This window comes from Lepisosteus oculatus, chromosome 8, assembly GCF_040954835.1.
Source record: "Lepisosteus oculatus isolate fLepOcu1 chromosome 8, fLepOcu1.hap2, whole genome shotgun sequence".
In the NCBI taxonomy this organism is placed as follows: Eukaryota; Metazoa; Chordata; class Actinopteri; order Semionotiformes; family Lepisosteidae; genus Lepisosteus; species Lepisosteus oculatus.
In genome coordinates, this window is record NC_090703.1 from 45,213,568 (window position 1) to 45,234,705 (window position 21,138).

General features: G+C 36.7%; 1 protein-coding gene across 6 annotated transcripts in view; it reads right to left on the reverse strand.

Moving 5' to 3' along the window:
• si:zfos-2326c3.2 (mitogen-activated protein kinase kinase kinase kinase 4) overlaps positions 1–21,138 on the reverse strand; it is a 61,334-nt gene that overhangs the window by 23,694 nt on the left and 16,502 nt on the right. For 4 of the 6 annotated variants that reach the window (XM_015351370.2, XM_015351368.2, XM_015351367.2 and 1 more), the window contains exons 3-16: positions 18,869–18,925; positions 16,436–16,561; positions 14,734–14,844; positions 14,290–14,380; positions 13,458–13,588; positions 12,147–12,201; positions 11,456–11,534; positions 10,417–10,592; positions 8,867–8,939; positions 8,184–8,391; positions 7,751–7,900; positions 5,119–5,184; positions 2,974–3,141; positions 1,751–1,900 (exon numbers count right to left, since the gene is read on the reverse strand). In XM_015351370.2, coding sequence (XP_015206856.1) covers positions 1,751–1,900; positions 2,974–3,141; positions 5,119–5,184; positions 7,751–7,900; positions 8,184–8,391; positions 8,867–8,939; positions 10,417–10,592; positions 11,456–11,534; positions 12,147–12,201; positions 13,458–13,588; positions 14,290–14,380; positions 14,734–14,844; positions 16,436–16,561; positions 18,869–18,925 — 1,641 coding nt within the window. The remainder of the gene's footprint in view (positions 1–1,750; positions 1,901–2,973; positions 3,142–5,118; positions 5,185–7,750; positions 7,901–8,183; positions 8,392–8,866; positions 8,940–10,416; positions 10,593–11,455; positions 11,535–12,146; positions 12,202–13,457; positions 13,589–14,289; positions 14,381–14,733; positions 14,845–16,435; positions 16,562–18,868; positions 18,926–21,138) is intronic. The other 2 variants (XM_015351369.2, XM_015351371.2) reach the window with 2 other exon arrangements.

The following is a 21,138-nucleotide window of genomic DNA, read 5'->3' on the forward strand; positions in this document are numbered from 1 at the left end:
TCAATACGTAAAGACACTGATTTATTTTAACTGATTATTTCTATAGCACGCTATAGGTAAAACCAAGCTTTTTTGCAAGAAGTGAGATACCTGGGTATTTTAAAAGCTGAAACTAAAAACTCCCATACACAGGCCATGGGCAACTAACCTTAAAATAATTGTACAATGGAGGAACACCACCAGATGTGTCTCACCAATGCTTACTGAAGACCACAACACATTGATAATTGCAGATTTGTTCAACAGTTTTCAAATTGATAATGATACATTTTTAGCACACATAGTGACATATGACACACATCACAGACTAAATGACAAAGCACCGAGTACAGGAGCACCTAAATTCATCAGTGACGGAGAAGATTGAGTGTTTGGACAAGAGTCAAGTTGAAAGTCTCTTGGTTTTGATGATAAAGAAGCTTGGATGAAACTTGAAACTGCTCTGGCTACAACAACTTAAAGAATTCTTCGCTGAGGGAAACAAAAATGATTAGCAAGACGTACAATTGTATTTCCATACAGGGGTTTAGTGCTGAAAAATGTGTATTGTTGTGACCACAAAATTAAAAGGAGTAGCATTGCAGGCCTTAACATAATCAGACAGTGCAAGTATTTTAACAAAACCCTTGTATTAGGCTACTTCCAACCGTATAATTAGGTCTTAAACTGCCAAATGTTAAAGATGCACATTTTTCCTGTTACTTCATTTTTTACTACTGTTTTTGTAAGTCTATTTCAAATGTGCTTTTTGCTATTTTTGTTCTGTGTCATTTCCAAGCTAATTTGTTTAAAAATAGTTCTGGAAATACAGCTACAGTAAATTCTAAATAGGTTGTGAATATATTTCACATTTGTATTAGCTTAACTGTGTGATATTTCATCAAAGAGTTTCCTCAGTCCTAAAGACAGTCAATTTTTCAAAAGATCATTTGTCCTACAGTATGTTAACTGAGACAAAATAATAGTCACTTGACAGAACATACAGTGTCTAATACAATGAAGAAACAGCACTATGTTAATACAGATGTTGAACTACTGTATATACCCCTTTTAAAATAAATTTAACCCTGTTCCCACTGCAGGGGAATAGGAAACTACATATATCGTCTAGTAAGACTTAGAAATGTGGAAACATTTATGCAATAGATAAGTTTGTTAATGCAAGCTTGGTTCAACACCATTGATGGCTATCATTCTTGTAGTAGCAATGAAGGGATTTTGTAACATCACATAATAATCTATGTGGTCTATAAACTGATCTGAAAGTAAAAATGAGACAAGGAGAGCAACATTACAGCCAGTATACTTTAAAAAGTTTAACATTCTTAAATTCAATAACGTTTTTCTAAGCTAAAAGGATTTCCCTGACATGCTGTTCACTGGAATTTAATGTGTTATGAACAAAACTGAGATTTTGCCTGGGCAAATATTTTAATTAAAAGTCAGATGCAGAGCCTGGAAATTCAGGATAACCTGGTAGGCAGGACCTCAGCTGTAACCACAAAGGTGCACGAAGAGGGAAGCCTGCTCCCAACATAATTAAAACATAAAGAAATGAGACAGATAACACCTTCCCAATCCCACCTCAAAATGCAATATACTGCAGATAACATGACATTACGCATGTTAGTACAGAGAATGTAAAATACCTGAGCTCTGCCTGATGGAACGAGCAGTGGCATAGTTCATTTCTGCAGCTAGCTTGCATGATACTGTCAGGCCCCTTCAGTGTTTGTACAGTATGTCCTACCTGTTGTGTGGAGGCCCTTTGCAGGGCAGGTGTGCATGGACTTGAGCTGCTCCCAGAACCCAGTCTGGTTTGTAAATGCAAAGGCAGACCAGCAGCAAAGCGGTTCAAGTTTGAACGATGAGCATCAGCAGCTTTCATTCTCTCATCAATCTGAGCAACAGTGACACAATTCAAAACAGAAAAACAAAAACCCTTCAGACAAATAAACCAAACGAAAAGAGAATAAACTTTATGAGAAGATTGCCAAGAGATATGCTATCTCTATAACTTGCTCTGTTTTAACAAGTCTCAGTCCAATAATTTTTTATTGTGCTGTTCTAAGTATTTGATAACTGCTGTTCTGATAGAATGGAACTAGACTAAACAAAAAATTGACAGGAAGGCTTTTTCTATTAAATGCGATTTTGATTAGTGCTAGTACTCCTACAGTACTAGCACTAATTAACAAATTAAGAGAAGTAATGGGAAGTGGAAGTGCTAAATCTTTTTGCAACAAAGATCCTTGAATTACAAAATAAATTTTCCGGAATACATAAACTAACAGTCTCGCATGTGGCAAGAAAGTAAAGGCATTATGTAAGTGCAATTAATTCTCTAAACGAAAGCCTTTGAGTAGTGTTACACTGGTTATAATACAGCTTCCCAAACAATCAGAACATATTTGCTGTTTAAGAAGCAGAAATAAAGTGAACTACATTTGATGTAACCATGCAATGATGATGAACTCTGGTTTACACATTTTTAGGCACGTATGCTGGGTATAAAACAATTTTATCTTGCCATGTACAGTACATTACAGCTGTGGCTGAAGTGGGCAGCAGTGTGGTGTGGGAGTCATAACTGTAAGTTTGGGGGATCAAATCCTTAGTGGGGTATTGCTGTACCCCCGAGCAAATGTAATTTACTCTAATTGCGTAATAGTTAAAACATAATAACCAGCTGTATAAATGAGTGAAAAATTTAATCTGCTTTGGATAAAAGCATCAGCCGAATCACATTAGTAATAATCCAACAATTTTCCCTGATTGTGTATGTCATCTAAAAAAACATTTTTAAATATTTTATTGCCACATGCGACATAACTGTGACATCACACTTCTTCTACATTGTGTTTTGGCACAATCACGATGTTCACACAGAGAATGGGAAACAGCAAAAAAAAAAAACAGCACAAAAAGAGCATAAATGATTAATCAAGCACAAACACTGCATGTAAGCTTTACCACTTTGCGTTGGTTATTTGCTGAGCTCTTAGGTCCTGAACTAGCAACCTGCTGGGTCTCCTTATTTTTCTGCTTGTGATCGTGCTGAAGCAAAAGCAGCTGGGTCTGGTCTTTGGGCAGAGTGCGGTGGAATTTTTTATTCTGCAGCTGAAGCGGCTCTGACTTTTTCTAAACAGCAACAACAAGAAGACACAAGAGTCACTCCTTGGACAGCCTTCTGTTAAGACGACACAGCAAAGCAAGAAAGGAACTGCTGCAAAAAAAAAACATTTTTAGAAGCCCGGTACACAAAGCAAATTGATTTATGCATTTAAATGGGAAACATTATTTTCACCAACTAACCTGCAGTTTGTTCAGGAAAATGTTATTTATGGGACAAGGAAGGCACTCCCACAAGTTGTACTATGCACAAGTCTTGATACACAGAAGTACAGCAGGCACAATTATACACCCACAGAAAGCGCGCTAATTATGTCACACACATAAGTGCGTAATTGCACTGTGTTACAGTATCTAATGGAGGGAATTCGTCCGGAATGGGGACACATTAAACATGGACCTAAGCTTAGAGAACTTGCTGGAGACTACACTAAGCCCAAATCACTTGATTTGAAGACTGGCATGGAATTTGGTGTAAGGCAACCTTTTCAATTGGCATTTATTTTTAATTTAATTGATTTCCTTTCTACATAATTTCTCAAACAAGAGACCAATTTCATAAGTAGGCAATTATCTACCCATTTACCCATGTGGATACATGTTATCTGAAAGTTACCATCTACCTGTGAGAGTTTAGGGGATTGATCACAGTAAAAAGCCTTTTAGGGCAATTAAAAAGACATCTACAGTAAATCCAGCCCTGGTCATTTTTAATTCCTGACATTTTCCACATGCTAGAACATTTCTATTACAATTCTTTTGAATTTTTGTTTTAAATATCTTATCTCCTAAAAATTAATCACCTAAAGCGGGAGGAAAACAATGCTTAAAAACATACATCATGTCACTCACTCGTCCCTCAAACACCAACAAACTATTTTGGAACCCCAAAAAAAGTAAAATTCATGCATTTATTTCTTGATCAACATTATGCACAGGTTTCAAAGTCTGGTTTCATGGTTTGTTTTGGAAAACCACTTTTACAGCGCACAGTAATAACCTGGCATTGTGATTCACACGCACTCAGAAACATCATCTGCTTTTAATATCTCCTTGTAATCTTTATTGCAAAAGCTTTGCAATAAAGCATAACTAAAAAACAATAAATATTAAAGAAGCTTTAATCATAATGCAATCATAAAAAAAGATGTATCCTGCTTGTTCCAGATAGCTGTTGTTCTTATTTTGGTTTACGAATATTCTGCTAGCTTCACATGACTCTTTTCTCCAGACGGAAGAGCATGGTAGCACTTTTCATAGACAAAAAAAAATCAATAAGCAGAAAAGAGCCATCTTTTGGAAACCACAACATCTGTTACAACACTCAATGGTTTGAGTATTGCTCATCACTCGCTTCCAAAGTTTTTTTTCAAAGAGGCAAAAATAATCAATAAAATTAAATAAAATATCAATCTACAGCCTGTTTGTAGCAACAAGCTTTAATAATATGATGTAAGAGATAAAGAGCTGCTTGTAAAGCATCATCACTCCTGCTACTAAGTTTAAATAATACCATAGTGGGAAATAGCACAAATGTAATACCTCTCTACATTTGCTGTTTCTCTTTCAGTATCCCTTAATGTGACAGTAACGGTTAGCACATGGACATTGAATACTAAGAACTGGCACCTGAAGGAGATTGTAGCAAACAGGTGAGGCTTGAACTGTATTTACAGCAATTTTGAAACATAAAATAGACTGGGCTCATGAGCACTGCTGTAGAGCCTGCAGAATTAATAGAACGCACTCAAGGAAGGTTTTCAAGACCGGTAGTGCAATGTGGACATGGCCTCAAAACGCAGGGATTAAGACAAAAAGTCAGAGCCACCACACTTGATAAAAATCCCTAATAAAAATAATATTGTTTTGGCACACTCAGGACATATTTCCGAATGTCCCACTGCAGCTCAGCTAAATTTTACTCCATATGATCAATACGACCATCCGACTGGACCTCTTTTAAGATAATTGGGACGTTCTCTTTACCTTATCTCTCTGAAAGTCAGCAGGTCTACCACCACCATCAATTTTCTGTCTTCCTGAGTCTTCCACCTGTTGCGTCATTTGAGAAAGGGGATTGTTGTTTTTCAAAAAATTAACAAATGGAAAGCTTAACATTTGTGGCAGTTGTGTTAAAAATGTTAAAAATGGCAAACAGCTTGCAGAGTACTTAAGTCCTCTCAATTCAATGTTTGATTCAGTCCAGACAATACTAATTAAGATGTAATGATAGAAGTAATTAATTCGATTTGGATGACTGTCGTAACCCATTAGGCTGGGTGAATTATAGCCAGTTCATAAGGATGAGATCAACTGAAACACTAGGTAAGCTGAGCCAAGGAAGGGCAATGCTGTGGTGGAAGGAAATATTCAAAGCAGTGAATACTGGGCTACAGTGCATTTGAAACATCATAATGTTTCTGATGAGCAAAAGTGGATGAGGTGAGAGTTTTCATCCTCCTGAACTCTGGGATGCTCCTCTGCTTTCTTGCCTATATTCTTTAAGAGAACAATGCTAGTGCCTAGTAGGGTCTACGGCAACCACAGGGCACCAATCAGGTCAACACCCTTGACAGGAACTCAATTCATCTTGTAATGCTCTGAAGTACAGGACACTTTACAGATAACAGCTAACCTAGCCATCATGTCTTTGAGAGGCAGAAATCAAACAAAGTACCTAAGAAACCGACACAGATATACATGGCACATGCAAACTTCACACAGAAGGCAACTGTGCAAACCACCATGCTACCCATTTCCTGTAATAATATGTCAATATTTGCACACTCTAATACCTTATATAAATTAATTACACATGGTTTGGACTAATCATGTTTGCAAATGAACAAAACTGTTTAGCGTTTACAAATAAATAAAAACAAAAAACCCACACACTACATCTGAGACTTGCATGTTTTTGCTGAAAAGAAAACCTACTGACCATCTGTATTTAATTAAGTTGGGCCACTTTCCAGATTTCTGTCAGAAGTCATTATTGTTAGTCTATAGCTCTGAAGAAGTCATAGATACATATGAGGCACAGATTCTTGCTAGTGTCTAGTCTGTGCTTTTACATCAGTTTACAACATTTTTGAATACACTTTTATAGTTATTTTAGATTGAGTATCAGCCATATACAGCCATATGTTTTCTTACACTTGCACTTTAATGCCATTTAGCAAGTATTTAAAATGCATTATTTGCAAAGCCAGGAAATGTTATTTTTCCTTCCAAACTTTCAGAAAGTATGACAGTAATATGGAATACAGTATGTACGTAGTTTTGTTGACAAATACCTTGGTATTTTTGATGAAACATTACACATTTAATTAATGCTGCTATTGTTCAATTTTCTGAACATGAGAAATTATGTGTTTTGTGCATCAGCATACACTACCTGCACTCATAGTAGTAATCATGTAGTCAAACACTGACATGTAAAAGACTGAGAAAACATAATGAAACTGATTTATTGCACAATAATTAAAAGCAGATGCCAGTTATGTTTTCTTGAATGGTATACAAAAGCCAGGACATCAGCTTGATTATTAAGATGATTTTCACAGCAGTTTATAGCCTTGTATAAACTGCAGTTAATTGAAATGGTTTTCCTCAATGTGGTAAGATAGCAAAAAAAGACATGATCAGAGAAAATGTTCTCTGTCTATTCCAGTCTATCCTTGTGACCTTTTAACATGTTTCATGTTTTCATAATCAACACTGAATGGTGTTTTTGTTCTAACTTAAAAAAATGCTTCTTACCAAACTACAAAGCTTATATTTAACACAACCTACTCTTTTTGCAATGCTCTTATTACTTCAGCACATATGTGAAGAAATAAGCACAGACCACGTCTGAAGATATTTTCATAACTGGTAGTAATAGCTAATACTGTGTTTTTCTATTAATCTTTGTCATTTAAATACAAAAAATAAATTTGTTTGATAAAGTCTGGCAAACAATAGTAAAAGGGAGGAATGTGAGAACCTCTTTATTATAGTGACAGAATGGCTGAAATGGTTTGAAACCCCCTGTTTTTTACAGCGTCAGCAAGCATTAATAGACCTCTGACCCGAGAGTTTCCTGCTCCAAAGCCATTTCCCACGGTTCAGCATTTGGGAGACTTCATTACACCAAACACTCTCGGGCCACAGAAACGACTATGGATTTCTCATGTCAAATAGACACTAGCATGACTGAAGAATTCTTTAGGAGTTAACTAACATATGACTAGGGCCAACTCAATGGTGGGGGGGATATAGTTCTGACCAGTCCCATCTGAACGACCAACAAAAACATTTGTACCTTTCAAATTAATAATCAATTAAGATATTTAGTCAAATGTTCGCTATGACTTCAAATATACAGTATACACACTGTATGTGAGAGGAAAATGAAGGCCACTAAAGCGTTTTGTGAGCATTACAGCTTTCGAAAGAATGCTTTAATGTAATCTGGTTTTGTAAGAAAACAAAAGACTTAAATGAGAAGTAAAATCTGTTCCACAAAGAAAATTATTCAGATTTGTGATACCATCCCTTGTTTCATGTATGCATTAATAAAAGACAGAGTCACGCTTCCAGGACTTCATGGTATATGTATTCTTCAGAGTGGTACCTGTTTCTTTTCTCCTCTCCTGTGCTCCTCTGGAAACTTCAGCCTCTCCTCCAGGAAACCTTTCTCGTCTTTATCAGTCTCATCTCTCCACTGCATCTCCTGCAGCTCTGGCCACAGGTAGCCAGCTTCTCGCTGCTGTCTCCTCTGTTGCTGCAGGAGGAAGACAAAGAAAAACACAAGAGTGAACGAAAACAATGGAGGACTGACCCACGTGTTAGGTTTATGAAAAATCCTTCGAGAGAGAAATAATCATTGCTTAGAACACTAATACCATTAAGCCCAGCACACAGTGACTACTCTTTCTAATAGTTATTCAAATAAAGATCTAATATAACACTATAAAAAAGTCAAACTGTTGAAACAAAGTTCATTGACAACGTGCAATTTTCCTCACACAAATGTAAGTGGTCGGGAAAAGTCAGAAAGACTGTACCTCTTCCAGCCTCTTCCTCTGCTCTTTCTGCTCTTCGATCCTCTTCTGGCGCTCCGCCAGAAGCTGCTTCTTATATTTCTCCTGGTCTTTGAGCTGCTGCTGCTGAACCTGCTGCTGTCTCTGGGCTTCGGAACGGTTCTTATTCTCCTGCTGCAGCCGGAGAAACTCACGACGCAATGTCGACTCTCCTGGCAGGTTCACGATGGAGCTACAAACACGCAGACAAACCACAAACACGTTTGCAAACGCAGCTCTTGGTCACCGCCATACGCGAAGTCAACTGCAGTCATGTAACGTCGATATGAGGAGCATATGGTGACACGGAAATGTCTTAAACTATTATGATCTGGTGCCTAAACTTACAGCCAGAAAAAAAAAACACTAAATGCCTCTATTTTTAAAAAAGCAATCCTACTGACATGTTGTAACCAGATGTGCCGAAATATAATCAAACCATCCATACATATTTGATGAACATCGCTTTCAGGAGTTACTGTACAAAATATTTAGTTGATGGCCAAGACGTTTATTTCCATTCTTTCAACTGTTCTTTCAATGTCCTTGTCAGAAATACTATTCAAGGCCCAGGGTCTTTTGCCACTACCAGGTTGGGACTTGCTTCAGCTCCTTTTTTGCTTTCTGAGGCTGGAAAATTTCCACGATTTGAGGCAAGAAGACAATACCTTGGCTCTCCTTCGTCTTCATTCATCTCCTCCTCTTCATCCTCACTGCCGCTATATTCGTATTCCGTCTCCTCTGTTGAGATTTTGTGGAAAGAAATGAAATATTTGATGTGCGAACAGAAAAAAAACAACAGAAAAGAACAGGCTGGCAAGCTGTTAAGAAAACAATGAACTGGCCTCATGCTCATTCAAGGTTTTTTTTCTTGCTTGCCATATGGTTTCCAATATGGATAAGGAAAAAAGGTTCTCATATAAAACCTAACGCATAATGCTTTTCCACAGGCCATACTCATTTTCTCAGCTGGTTAAGTATTATGAAAGTGTATTGCTTAATACAGCCCTGCCCTAATGTACTGTACATTTTTTAGTTCATTAATTTTTATACTGCCAACTATTTTTATTGCAACTCCCAGTTGGGAAGGTAGCACAGCACCATTAAAAGGGCCTAAATATTAACATTTGCTTTAGTGTGCAAATTTTGTCACTACGTTGATGGTTCTTTCCCAGAATAATAAATCTTTTGTCCCCTCCCCCACGCTGATAATACAGTGAACACAGAATTTAAGTATCCTTTATAGTTTAAAGTGCTACACCTTTCTGAAAAGGAAAAAAAAAGATCTCATTTACACACAATGTTTCTATTAAGTGCGTCATATGGGATGATGCAAAAAAAGAGAAAACCAGCTACATGAAAAATGTATACAGAATTGTACTTCACAGCCAACGTCTTTTAGGTTATAATAACAGCACAGTCAGCTTTTATCTTGTATAGCTGCAGTTTCATTGCTGAGTTCCAGGGTTTGTTTTAACATTCATCTCGGTGGCCATCCAAAATACTTGCCAAATGGAACCAAATGCATGGGGGAAAAACCACATTTAATTTCTTGAAAACCACTGGGCTCTGATGTTAAACTACACATTGTAATTATGTGGTGTGACAAGAAAAAGGGCGCCTCTTGTGGTTGAGTTCTGAAGATAATTAAACATTTCTAATTTACATTCCTCTGGGATGACATGCATGGAAGATCCTGTCATGCACTTTCCATCTTGAAGTTGTCATATCCTAACCTCTTCTGCCAAATTACTAACTTATCCCAAAGTCATGCTGCAGTCCATAATTACGAACAAAAATATAATGAGTACGACAAACATCTACTAAATCTAGGGGATTAAAAAGAATGGCAGTAAAGCATTTCATCAGCATATCCCCAAAAAGACATCAATTGACTGTTTTACAAGCCATCATTACAAAAGGAGGGAAAACATTTATTTTATCCAAGCAACAGATAAAGCTGCATAATTAACCAAAAGCAGGAAACTCTTGCTCCTGGGGGTAGAACTCTTGCGTTTAATAATAGAAGTCTAGATTTTCCCTCTTTTAAAATAGTATAGCTCGAAGCAGTTGGAACAGCTAATGGACTTGTGCCACCAATGTGCATACTGAAACACATTTTTCTTCTGCCAAGGTACTAAGATGTTGATTCACAGACATTATTTCATTATTTTGAGGGAAAAAAAAGGTTCAACTAAGAAATAATACCATTGCACACCTTTCTCACCCTTCTTCTTCCTGGTCCTGTCTAAATGGTCCTTGAGCATAATTCGAATCTGCCGTTCGTTTGACAGATCCTTAACGAATGAATGCCGCAAAAGGGTTTCTGTGGAAGGTCGGTGCTGATAGTTCTTAACCAGACAGCTCTCTATGAAGGTTGAAAATTTCTTTGTCCTTTAAGAAAAATGATATAACACACTGACAGTTAGAGAAACATAGCCTATGCTTTGATAAGTACTGGTTGAACAAACATTGCTTGTTCAAAAAGTGGCCAGTTATGTTTTAAATAATTTGTAAATAAAAATCAAAAGACAAGAGTTGGTTGATTAACATCTTAAAAATTAAATCAAGCTAGTGTTCGAGAGAATACCTGATGAATGTCTGTTAAAGGTGTATTTTGTGTGGAACTGTAATCACTATTTATCTTAAAAGTAATGAAATTAAAGAAATGATATAACCCAATAGAAATTGCCCTCAGGGGGTCAGAAGTAAGACTTCTGAGTGGAACATAAGATATTTATGTGTTCACTAGACTGGTTATTTTGATGTAGTACCAAAAACTCTAGTTATATTGTTACCACAGGAACCAGAGGTTAGGTTATTTTTAATCACTTTATTTTGAAAATTATAAATAATTATATTATTTTGCGGTTTACAGGGATACTGATTACTTCTAAAAATAAATACCAAAATAGGAACTACAGGCAGACAGAGACTAACTTAGCATGCATACTGTATTTCTCAGAACAGGATGGTCTGAGAGATGTGTCATTGAATTCTTTATGTCCAAGTCCAAAACTGTGCTTATTTGGCTATTCCCCTGATATGCATTTTTAGGAAATGCTTCAGGTTGAGAGATTAGTACTATGGATTTCTTTAAAAAAAAACAGACAAGGTCAATTTATGAACTATAATTTGCACTTCAAGAGTACACAATGTGGCATGTGTAAGAAAAAACAATAAAATAAATACCATACTGTCAATACAGTACTTAATACAACACTCATGCACAAAAAGGTGTTTAGCAGTTGCCTTACCACTTCTTTGATTTAAGTTTGGGCGGAGGGTTTCTTGGAATAAGAAAAAGAGCTCTCATTGGGTGCATGTCACATAAAGCTGAAATCACAGAGAGTTTATGATCAGTCCATGATTGTTGATGCATGTATTGTACGTCTCTGTTGTTTACCATGTACAACATTAAGTCTTTAAACAGACATCAATATCATGATCTGTGAAAGAGCCTTTCAACAGCTGAATAGCACCTCTGCTGAGGTTTCACAAGTGATGTTCGGGAGTGTGCTCTGAAAGGTATTTAAAATTATTCTGAACTGTTATTTGAATGTGGTGTACAGTAGTTGTTTTTCTTTCATAACCTGATTTGGGAGTGTAAATATCTTCCAAATTCAAACAAACATAATTAAGGAAAAACAATCTGAGATCAGTATCAATCCATGTCCCCAGGTTCCATAAGAACTACAGCAAAGCCAGTCGGAATAAGGGCAGGTCTGCTTTTGCATAGTTGAAGTGTTTAGACAATGTTTGCAGAGGGTCTGCAATTACAGTCCATGGAGCTGATGCAAACCATTTGGTATAAAATATAACATATAAAAGATTTTTAGAACCTCCAGCACTGTTCATTAATGTGGTGACAAGATGAATGGCATCTAGTTACTCGCTATAGTCAAAGAAACAAAGCAACATTCAAATCGGGCAAAAACTGCTACTTACGCGGAGCTCCTTCAGCCATTTCCAGGGCAGTGATTCCCAAAGACCACAGATCACTCTAAAACAATTGAAAAAGAGTTTGCAAGGAATATTCACTGTCTAAAATAACAAGAATAATAATTGTTAATAAGCCAAAATTAAAAATAAAAATTATGTATTATAGTATTTGTGATCACAAGATGAATATGAATGATACGTATAATATGTGTTTTTTCGAGTGCATATGCAAAAAAAACCAACTGGGTAAATGTGGGACAATTAAGCAAATAGCATCCCAGCAAGCGTTAGGATATGAATAAAAATACTGGAAACCCCTGACTGCCTATAAGTACTGTATGATTGCAAGAAGAGACCTTGGTGACTTTGAAAGATGGGTGACTACTGGGTAGTGTTTCACTTGAGCTACAATGACCAAGACAAATTGGGGATATGAAAACAAGCAAGCAGATGCCAGCATGGATGTCTGGGGGAAAGACAGTTTCAGCAAAGTGCAACAGTCAGTGGAAATGCAGACTCCAGATCCATGATATCCATGCATGGGTTGTGATCAGCTAGTTTCTTCACAAAACGTCCTCTGAGGTCTCCACAGAGAGTGAGACCGTAGTCAGGTCGCAGAGCACAAACTGCTCATAGTACACAGAAATGGAGGTTTGCAAGTCCAGTGATGCAAAAAACACAGGCAATGGACAAGCGAGCAATGGAGAAATGTGATATGGTCACATGAATCATTTTTTTCCATGTTGCTGTTGTTTCCAATGGTGAAGTGTTCTGGTGATTCTATAATGTTATGGGGTGGACTGGACACATCCATTCCCTTAGAAAACATGGTCAATGGTAGTCGCTGTTGATCATTTTCACCCCATCTTTCAGCAGTTCTTTCCTGCTGGGGGGGTGTCTTGTAGGATGACAGTGCCTCCACTCACAGAACACATGTGGTCAACTGGAAAAAAACTGGATGGAACTTTTCTATACTCAAATCAATACTTTGTTTGTCAGAAATCACAACTGCCAGGAATCAGAAAATCTTAATACACACAGCCCTGTAGCTGCACTGCATCTCACCTTGCTGGAGCAGTTTATCTGTTAGCTGCTATTGGAGATGTGAAGTCGGTCATGGGCAACATCGCCCACTCCTCTCATGCTCGTCACATCTAATCTCAGTGTGATTAAGTGTATGTAAGGAATGAAGCCGCATCCACAAATTACTAGTATGTTTATACCCAGTATATATAGTAGTGATACACTGAATGTTAGTGTTTACACATAAAACAGCACTAACATCTCCTTCTTCTGCCATGTTTTGTTTAAACTCACCCTGTAATCGTAAGTAGAATCTGGATTTTCATCACAGGCTATGACTTCAGGAGCCATCCAGTAGGGTGTACCAATAAATGTGTTCCTTCTGCCAATGGTCTTGTCTAGCTGGGCACTGACACCAAAATCAACTGGAAACCAAATCACAAAGTTTTATAAGACATTTTCCTCAAAGTATAAGGCTTCATTTTCATTAAAGACATAAACACAGCAGGTAAGATGTCAGATGGAGAATGTGTAACACTGTATGCTTATATAGTAGGCGGACATCTACTTTGCCACAGTTATTCCAGTACATCAATTGCCTGTAGGAACAATTTCACCAGGCTAATGGCACATTCTCTTTGGGGTACCCCTGTCACAGCCAAGTGTGTACCCCATTATATCTAACTCTAGATAATACAACCCAACCGCAGCTCTGAGTGCCATGCCCCTACCAACCAAGCAGTGCACTAATGAACAACTTACTTCAGAATTTCTATTGAATTGTTAACCCGCTTTCTCCTTATTCATATGTTTTTTTATGTCAATGATGGGATAACCCTTTTTTCCTTTGGGCCAAAGACCTCTAGGTTTGGCAATCGGCAATTGCCAGTTCTTAATGATTAAATAATTAAATGTCACAAAAGTAATTAAAAGTCAGAAGACATAGCCCTTGAAGAATTTAATTGTCCAAAGCCTACTTATGTTTTCCATTGTGCCATTTAACTTGAGAGTAGAGAGCATATACGGTATTTATAGTCTATTGTCAGGTGTCACAGGTATCATAGGGCAGACAGTTATACTGTAAGTGCTTCAGAAAGGTATTATTTTTCCTGCTGCTCATATTTACCCAGTTTCACTTCTGCATTTTCCGTCAGCAGCACATTCTGTCCTTTTATGTCACGATGGATAACACGGTGAAAATGAAGGTGTGACAAGCCCTAGAGAAGTAACAGATTAAGTATGTAAGGTATGTTCCGCTAAAAACAGTCAAATTTTGAAACATACATCTAAGACCCAAACTGCGTATCATCATTATCGCATCTACAGTAAGAACTTCTATTAAGCTTTCTATTAAAGCTATAATTTATCAGACTTATTTTAAGGCATCGACACAGATACAGACAGCATAATAATGATGAAGTTAATAGCATTTGGTATAGGCCTATGGCAGTTTATAAATTCAAAGAGAGTACTAAAGCCACAACAGGCCCAGAAACATTTAGTTTTGAAAATTACAGTAATTAAAACTAGCACATTGGTCAGGCTAAGTTGCGTTTAATTCTGAACTCACTCTAAGAACCTCTCTGCAGATGTAGGCAATCCAGTCTTCCTTCAAGCAATTCCCTTTGGTCTTCTTCATCAGATCAGTCACTGAGCCTGCTCCACAGTACTCCATTACCAGCTACACAAATCAGTGTAAGGCAAGCACTTCAGACAAATCCAAGGCATGTTAACATGTTCACATTGAAAACTACTAAATAGTTCACCATATTTTTCTTCTATTTTCTGGGATTCAGTTCTAAGAAAAGACAACATTCTCCTTTTAAATGTACAGATAGGACTGTAAAAATTAAATTGTTTAAATTGCTTAACACATTCAGAGCATTTCTGATAAAATTTGGAAAACAGAAACGGTCCTGTACTAGAGAAGTTCCAATGCAAATCTTGAACTTCAATGTGCATTAGCTCCTACAACTTTTACTCTAATATAACCGAAAATCGGATTTTAAGATTGTTTGCTTCAGCAAACTATGCCTCATTAGCCAATCTAAATTTTGCTAAGAATTCTCTAGTAAAAAAATGAATGCCCATTTATTTTTGCTTCTGAATATCTCAGCGTTCAAAAGAATAACTAAGGGGTTTGTTTACGAAGAGGCTTATCCTCCACCTATTAATTAATATTAATTTTAGTATTCATTAGTAAGAACATTTACTGTAATATTTCAGCTGTGTTCACGTGCATAGCCAGTTCATGTTGACGGGGAGAAGATTATTCATCTTCTTGTGAGCAGAAACAGAGGTCTGAGTCCCCTTCCTCTTTGGGAAACAGACAGGAACTGAACCCCAGACTCTGGCAGTGTCAGTGCAATGCTCAAACTCCATGAGCTAGTCAGTCTCACAACCAGTAGTGATTTGCGATTGCGTTCAAATCCATTCTTTGTGTGCACAAATGGCTACACTTGCGTGGTGTGAAAAATGAAACAAAGTTGATTATGTTACAGTTTTGCCATTTGAAGCTATGCAAATGATCTAGTTAATGTAGCATATAAACACAGGACAAATGATGCAGGAAATACATTTTCAAAGACTCATTATATCAGACACCCCTGTCATTCAGGAAGTGCATGAGATTACAAAAGTACTTCGTTTTCATACAAGGAATGCAGATACTTACAGAATATACATGGTGGACACAAGTCCAAAACACAAGGCCAATTTCAATAGAGACCAAGGTAAGATGTTATACTGCAAGACAACGTTTTTAACAATTTCTTTGCAACACTTAACTCAAGGATGTCAATTAAAACTGCAAAGGCTATCATAAAAGATCTTGGCTAGAAGGTTTAAAAACTTTGATAAACAGCTTTTCATGTATCCTCAGTCTACATAGCCAATTATATACAACTCATATTCAAAAGTATCCTTTTTAATCCTTAAAGTTCAGCTTCAAAGGTTTCAAACATGACTTATTGGCAGGTTCCATATCTAAGTTTGTGAAAAACCTGATCATGAAATGTGTGTGGACAAGTATTGATTTAAATAAAAGGACATCAGGAAATGCTACAGTTATTAATAGAAAACTGACATTGCAGGATCCTATAAGTCTGCTTGTCAAATAAAGACAACATGACTCATTTCTTAAATGTTTTTTAAAGGCAAGTAACATGAATGCTCATGGTAACATATTCACACAGTAAATGGTTCCTAAAGAGAGAGATTTTTTTTCAGTGGGATCTGAATGTTTTCAGATCAAAAGTAGAAAAACAACTCACCCACAGCTGATCATCCTGGCCCGCAGGACTCTTTTTAATAAAAGCACCATAATAAGTGGCAATATTTCTGTGGTGGGAATACATCTTTAACATGTTAATTTCTAGTTTTATTTCTTCCTCTTCATCCTACAATAAAGAGAAAAAAAGTAATGCAAACAGCATATAAATACAAATAACACCTTAACTTTAGATGTAGATGTTGCATCAGCAGTTCACATCTACAAGGGTCCAGTAACTATAACTTAATTGAATGCTTTCTTTATTTTACTTGTGAAAAGTAGGTTTTCTGCCCTATAAACATGAAGAAAAAAGGAGAAGAAAAGCAATAGGAGCCTTTATACATGGAGGACCTGGATTGGGAGCTCTAAATATCTGAAGGAAGTACAAAACACTGGATAAAGCTTGTATAAAACCACATCTCTCATCTGAGGATTTCAAAGCCTTCCCTGGCTTTATGAAACTCGAGCCGTCTTTCTTATTTTGCCCCCAAACCACAGTATCCTTCTTCTTTTGTGTTACCAGCTTACTGCGTTTCACAATGGGGCTTTACACTCATTAACATATCAGCTATAGAGAGAAATGTCTACAGCTCTGCTGGCTTAGAAATAAACCATTATAAAAATAAAACACGAGAACACATTCAGGAGCTAAAAGACAACTGGACCAAATGTGTTTGAACAAGTATTTACTTAGAAGAATGTCAGTTTACAGTTTAAATTCAATAAAGAACGTAGACCTTAAACCCCTTATATGGAGAAGAAAGTACTTTTTCCTTACACTCTGAGGGAATGGAGCACCAGTCCAGTCCTGGAGTGCCATAGCATCTGCTTGTTTTCATTCCATCAGAGTTCTTAACTAGCACGTTGATTCAGTCATTGGCTAAACTAGACAAAATGAAACCCTTCCCAAGTTCCTTAGGTGCCAAAAATGTAAAGAGACTTATTTAAAGAGCAGAAATTCACTCTTCCAGGTCTGGATAGATGCTCCAGTGTCATACCTGAGAATCTCTATGTAATCTAAGTACGTATTCAAGTTAAAAAAGCCGCATCTTAAATTCTGAAGACACTGTCTCACATTTGACACAAAGAAATGGGACAATGATGTGAGTAAAATAATCAAGAACGGTTACTTTTCCAGACACAAAAGCCTTTTTAAAAATGCTTCTGTTCCAAATTGTGTAATTGATTCTGTAATTAATAAGTAATTCTGGAATTAACACCAACAAGCACTGCCTGCAAATAGTCAAAATCAGTAATATAGCAGTTTATTTTTTAAAACAGGATGAAATCCTAATTGCTTGTTATACAAGAGCACAAACAAGCTTGGCTCTCTCAAGAGCTAAGATTTTTTTCTTGTTTTTGACATTTTGGTTAAAATTAGCACCAAAAAACAAAAATCCTGACACAGTCTACACTGAAAAAAAAAACAAAACGCTGCTTACTTCTAAAATCGAGGCAAAACACTGCAGTCTATTTTCAGCTCAAGGCATTTTTTGCAGCACTTAAGAGACACATTTTTGCTTCCTTGTTGATTCCTAACCCAGTCATAGACTGCAGCATTTCTTAGTTCCCTTCTCATAGTTGAACCATGTAATGAGCTGAAAGATTCTAGCATGGACCACATTGTGGACATCATTTTATTTAATAATTCCAGGAGATGAGTGCACTGTATATAAAAACTTTCTTTCACCGTGATAGAAAACCAGATGAAAAGGATATATTCGTTTACTTAGCATCCAGACCAGTTGCTAACACATAAGGCAGCGTCTTAGTCCCCAGAAGAGTGCAGTGAGAGTTTCAGGAGAGCGACCTGCCTATGTTTTGGTTTGGGAATGAACTGGAGGGGGTGTAGTGTGTGAGTGAGGAGATCTGACAGGGTGGGGGCAAGTGACAGCTCACAGCAGGAGCAATTCATTTCTTCAGGAAATCTCCAACGGCTATCGCAGAGGTCTGATAGACAATACAAGCTCGACAGGAAAAGGGAAAAGGCATTTTTGTGCAGAGTAAGATCTTTATCTGACTCCAAGTTACATTCTTATCTGTGCTTTATTTGTCTGCTTTCAAAATATGTTTTAATGCCATATAACTTCACAGACATTACATTATGTAGTCAGAAACTATCTTCAATATGTGTTATTTTTATATAAGGCAAAATATCTGCTGGATCCAATTTAGGAATGCTATGCAAACCTCATCTGGAAGCCACTTGCACATTGGATTTTTTAGTTCTTACAGAAATACAAAGAATTACACTCTGACAAGCTACAGAACACTTCTGAATTACTTGTGCTGCTATTTCTACACACTGTACAATTTCTAAGGCTGTTGTTATACTTAGCCATTATACTTTACATTAATAAATCCGTGGCTTTCCAGATGTACAGTACAGTACTGTAATTACCTATGACGGAAGCATAACAGCAAACAGACTCACCTCTGTAACATCCATGACCTTGATTGCAGCCAACTGTCCTGTCTTGACGTGTCTCCCCTGCCAAAAGAGGTTGTATTCTGTTTATTTAAGCCCAGGAGTTTTCAGTATTAATGATTTTTAACAAACAAATGTTTCAAGACCACAATCAGGTGTTCGTAAATGCGGAACATGGGAAGAATGATTAAGCATCTAAAAAAAACAAACTAGAGGAAACACATTTTTAATTTTATTGTTTTTGAATTAAAATAATTAATTACACTCATCACCAGTTTCTGCCATGACTCCTATATATAGGTACCTTTAAATGTTTGCTAGTAACAGCAGGTTTGCTCTGAGACACATCACAGGAAACTGTGGGATGTGCAACATCACAGTTAAAAATAGATTTTAGGTAACTGCTGTCAAACTGGTACAGGTCTAATGAACCATAACAAACATTGGAACCACACAGAGGGAGAACTTAAAAAGGTACTGTGTTGCTCGCACTTTTACATAAACACTACAGCCCAGCATCTCTTAACCAAACATAACATGAATAGGTTAACCAAAAGTTTGATTTTATTAAGGTCTATCACGGAATCCAGGTGGACCGTACAGAAAAAATAAAACACTACTTCTCTAAAACAAGCAAGTTTCGATTCAGTCTGAGGAGCAGAAGGAACGCAGTGTTGGGAATTCCAAACTGCAAATTATCCAAATGAGGTAAAAAAAAACACAAATACACATTTGCCAAATTTTCAGCAACAAAGACCCATTCATATGGAAACTGCTTCCACTATTCTTTAAATGTGTAAAAAAGACACATTTGAAGTTCTTGAAGATGAAGCGGTGTGGGATTCTAGCTTGCATTATTAGGTTGACAGCCAGCATTTCCAAAGATATTTATTTTGAAAATTGCTGAACCAAAAGGAGATACATAAAATGAACAGCAGATCCTTAAAAATAATATACACTACTCAAACTTACTGAGCATATAACATATTATTTACATCTATAGGTACAGTATGGAAATTGGCAATAAATGCTGGCTGCTGTCTTTTTCCAACACTAATTGAAAGGCACTAGAGAAAGCGAGTCATTCACAGCAGTAGGCCCTAACACTGATACAAAGGTTGTGTATGCAAAAATGTTGCTCTGCTTCATATATGACCAATCATCATACATGTAAATAACACACCACTGTAACACAAGGCCCCTGTAACCTCAAATATAAAAACAAAATCCTAGAGAAAAATCAAAATGTGACATTTCCATGGCTAAATGTATTCATAATGAATATAAAGCATAAATAATGTTCCTTAAACAAAAGTGGATTTAGATAAACACACTTAATGAATTTTGATTGATGATTTTTTAATATTTAGAGTAATGACAATGTCTGAAAAGGTGCAGTTAATATATCAACACAGCACAATCAAAATAAATAATATACTGTACAGTATATTGTTACTTATATATTTTAATAATATATTGTTAAATATACAATGTTCAGATTTTTCAAAGTACTGAAAAGGTAAAAAATGAATTTCAGGTATCTGGTACTTCCATGCTGCTTCCGATCATTAATAGAAGCATTTGGGCACCATGTGAGCATCCACATTCCGTTAAAGGAGACAGGACACAGAAGCACAACACTCAATACCATGTCATCACAGGAAGATCAGAGAATAATCCCAAGATGTAAAGAAAGCTTATTCACCCCAGCATTTCTAGTGATGGACATAAATACACACAAATTATTCCAGGTTCGATCCTGTGGTATCAAGAAGTTCATGGCTAACAGGATGGTTGCTACCACAACAGGAAGTGGTCATAAAAAAGTTAAAGGGCAACAATCCTGCCTTCATCAGGACACAATTTCCCCACAACTATAATTCCAAGGTTGACAACAGAAATCTGGTAGAATTCCATTGCAAGCATGAAAGGAAAAGGAACAAACTTGTCAAACGGAACTCCGTGGCTCTGAATTTAAATGTGACCAAATGATGGTGTTTGGTAAAACAAATGGAATTACAGGACAGTCTCACCAGAAGAATGATTAGCATAAAAAGGTAAAACTCACGTTGCAAAGGACTAAAATCCCTTTTATTACATACAGTGGGTACACGTGTTTGTATATTAATCTGGGACTGTTTCGCATATTCTGTTCCTGGTGTTCTTCTCAGAAATAAGGATTGGATGAATTCCAAAGCAATTCAGAATGTATCCAGAAATCCAGTTCCATCTGCTAAGACGCTTAAGCCTAATGATAAATGAACTTTCCAGCACAA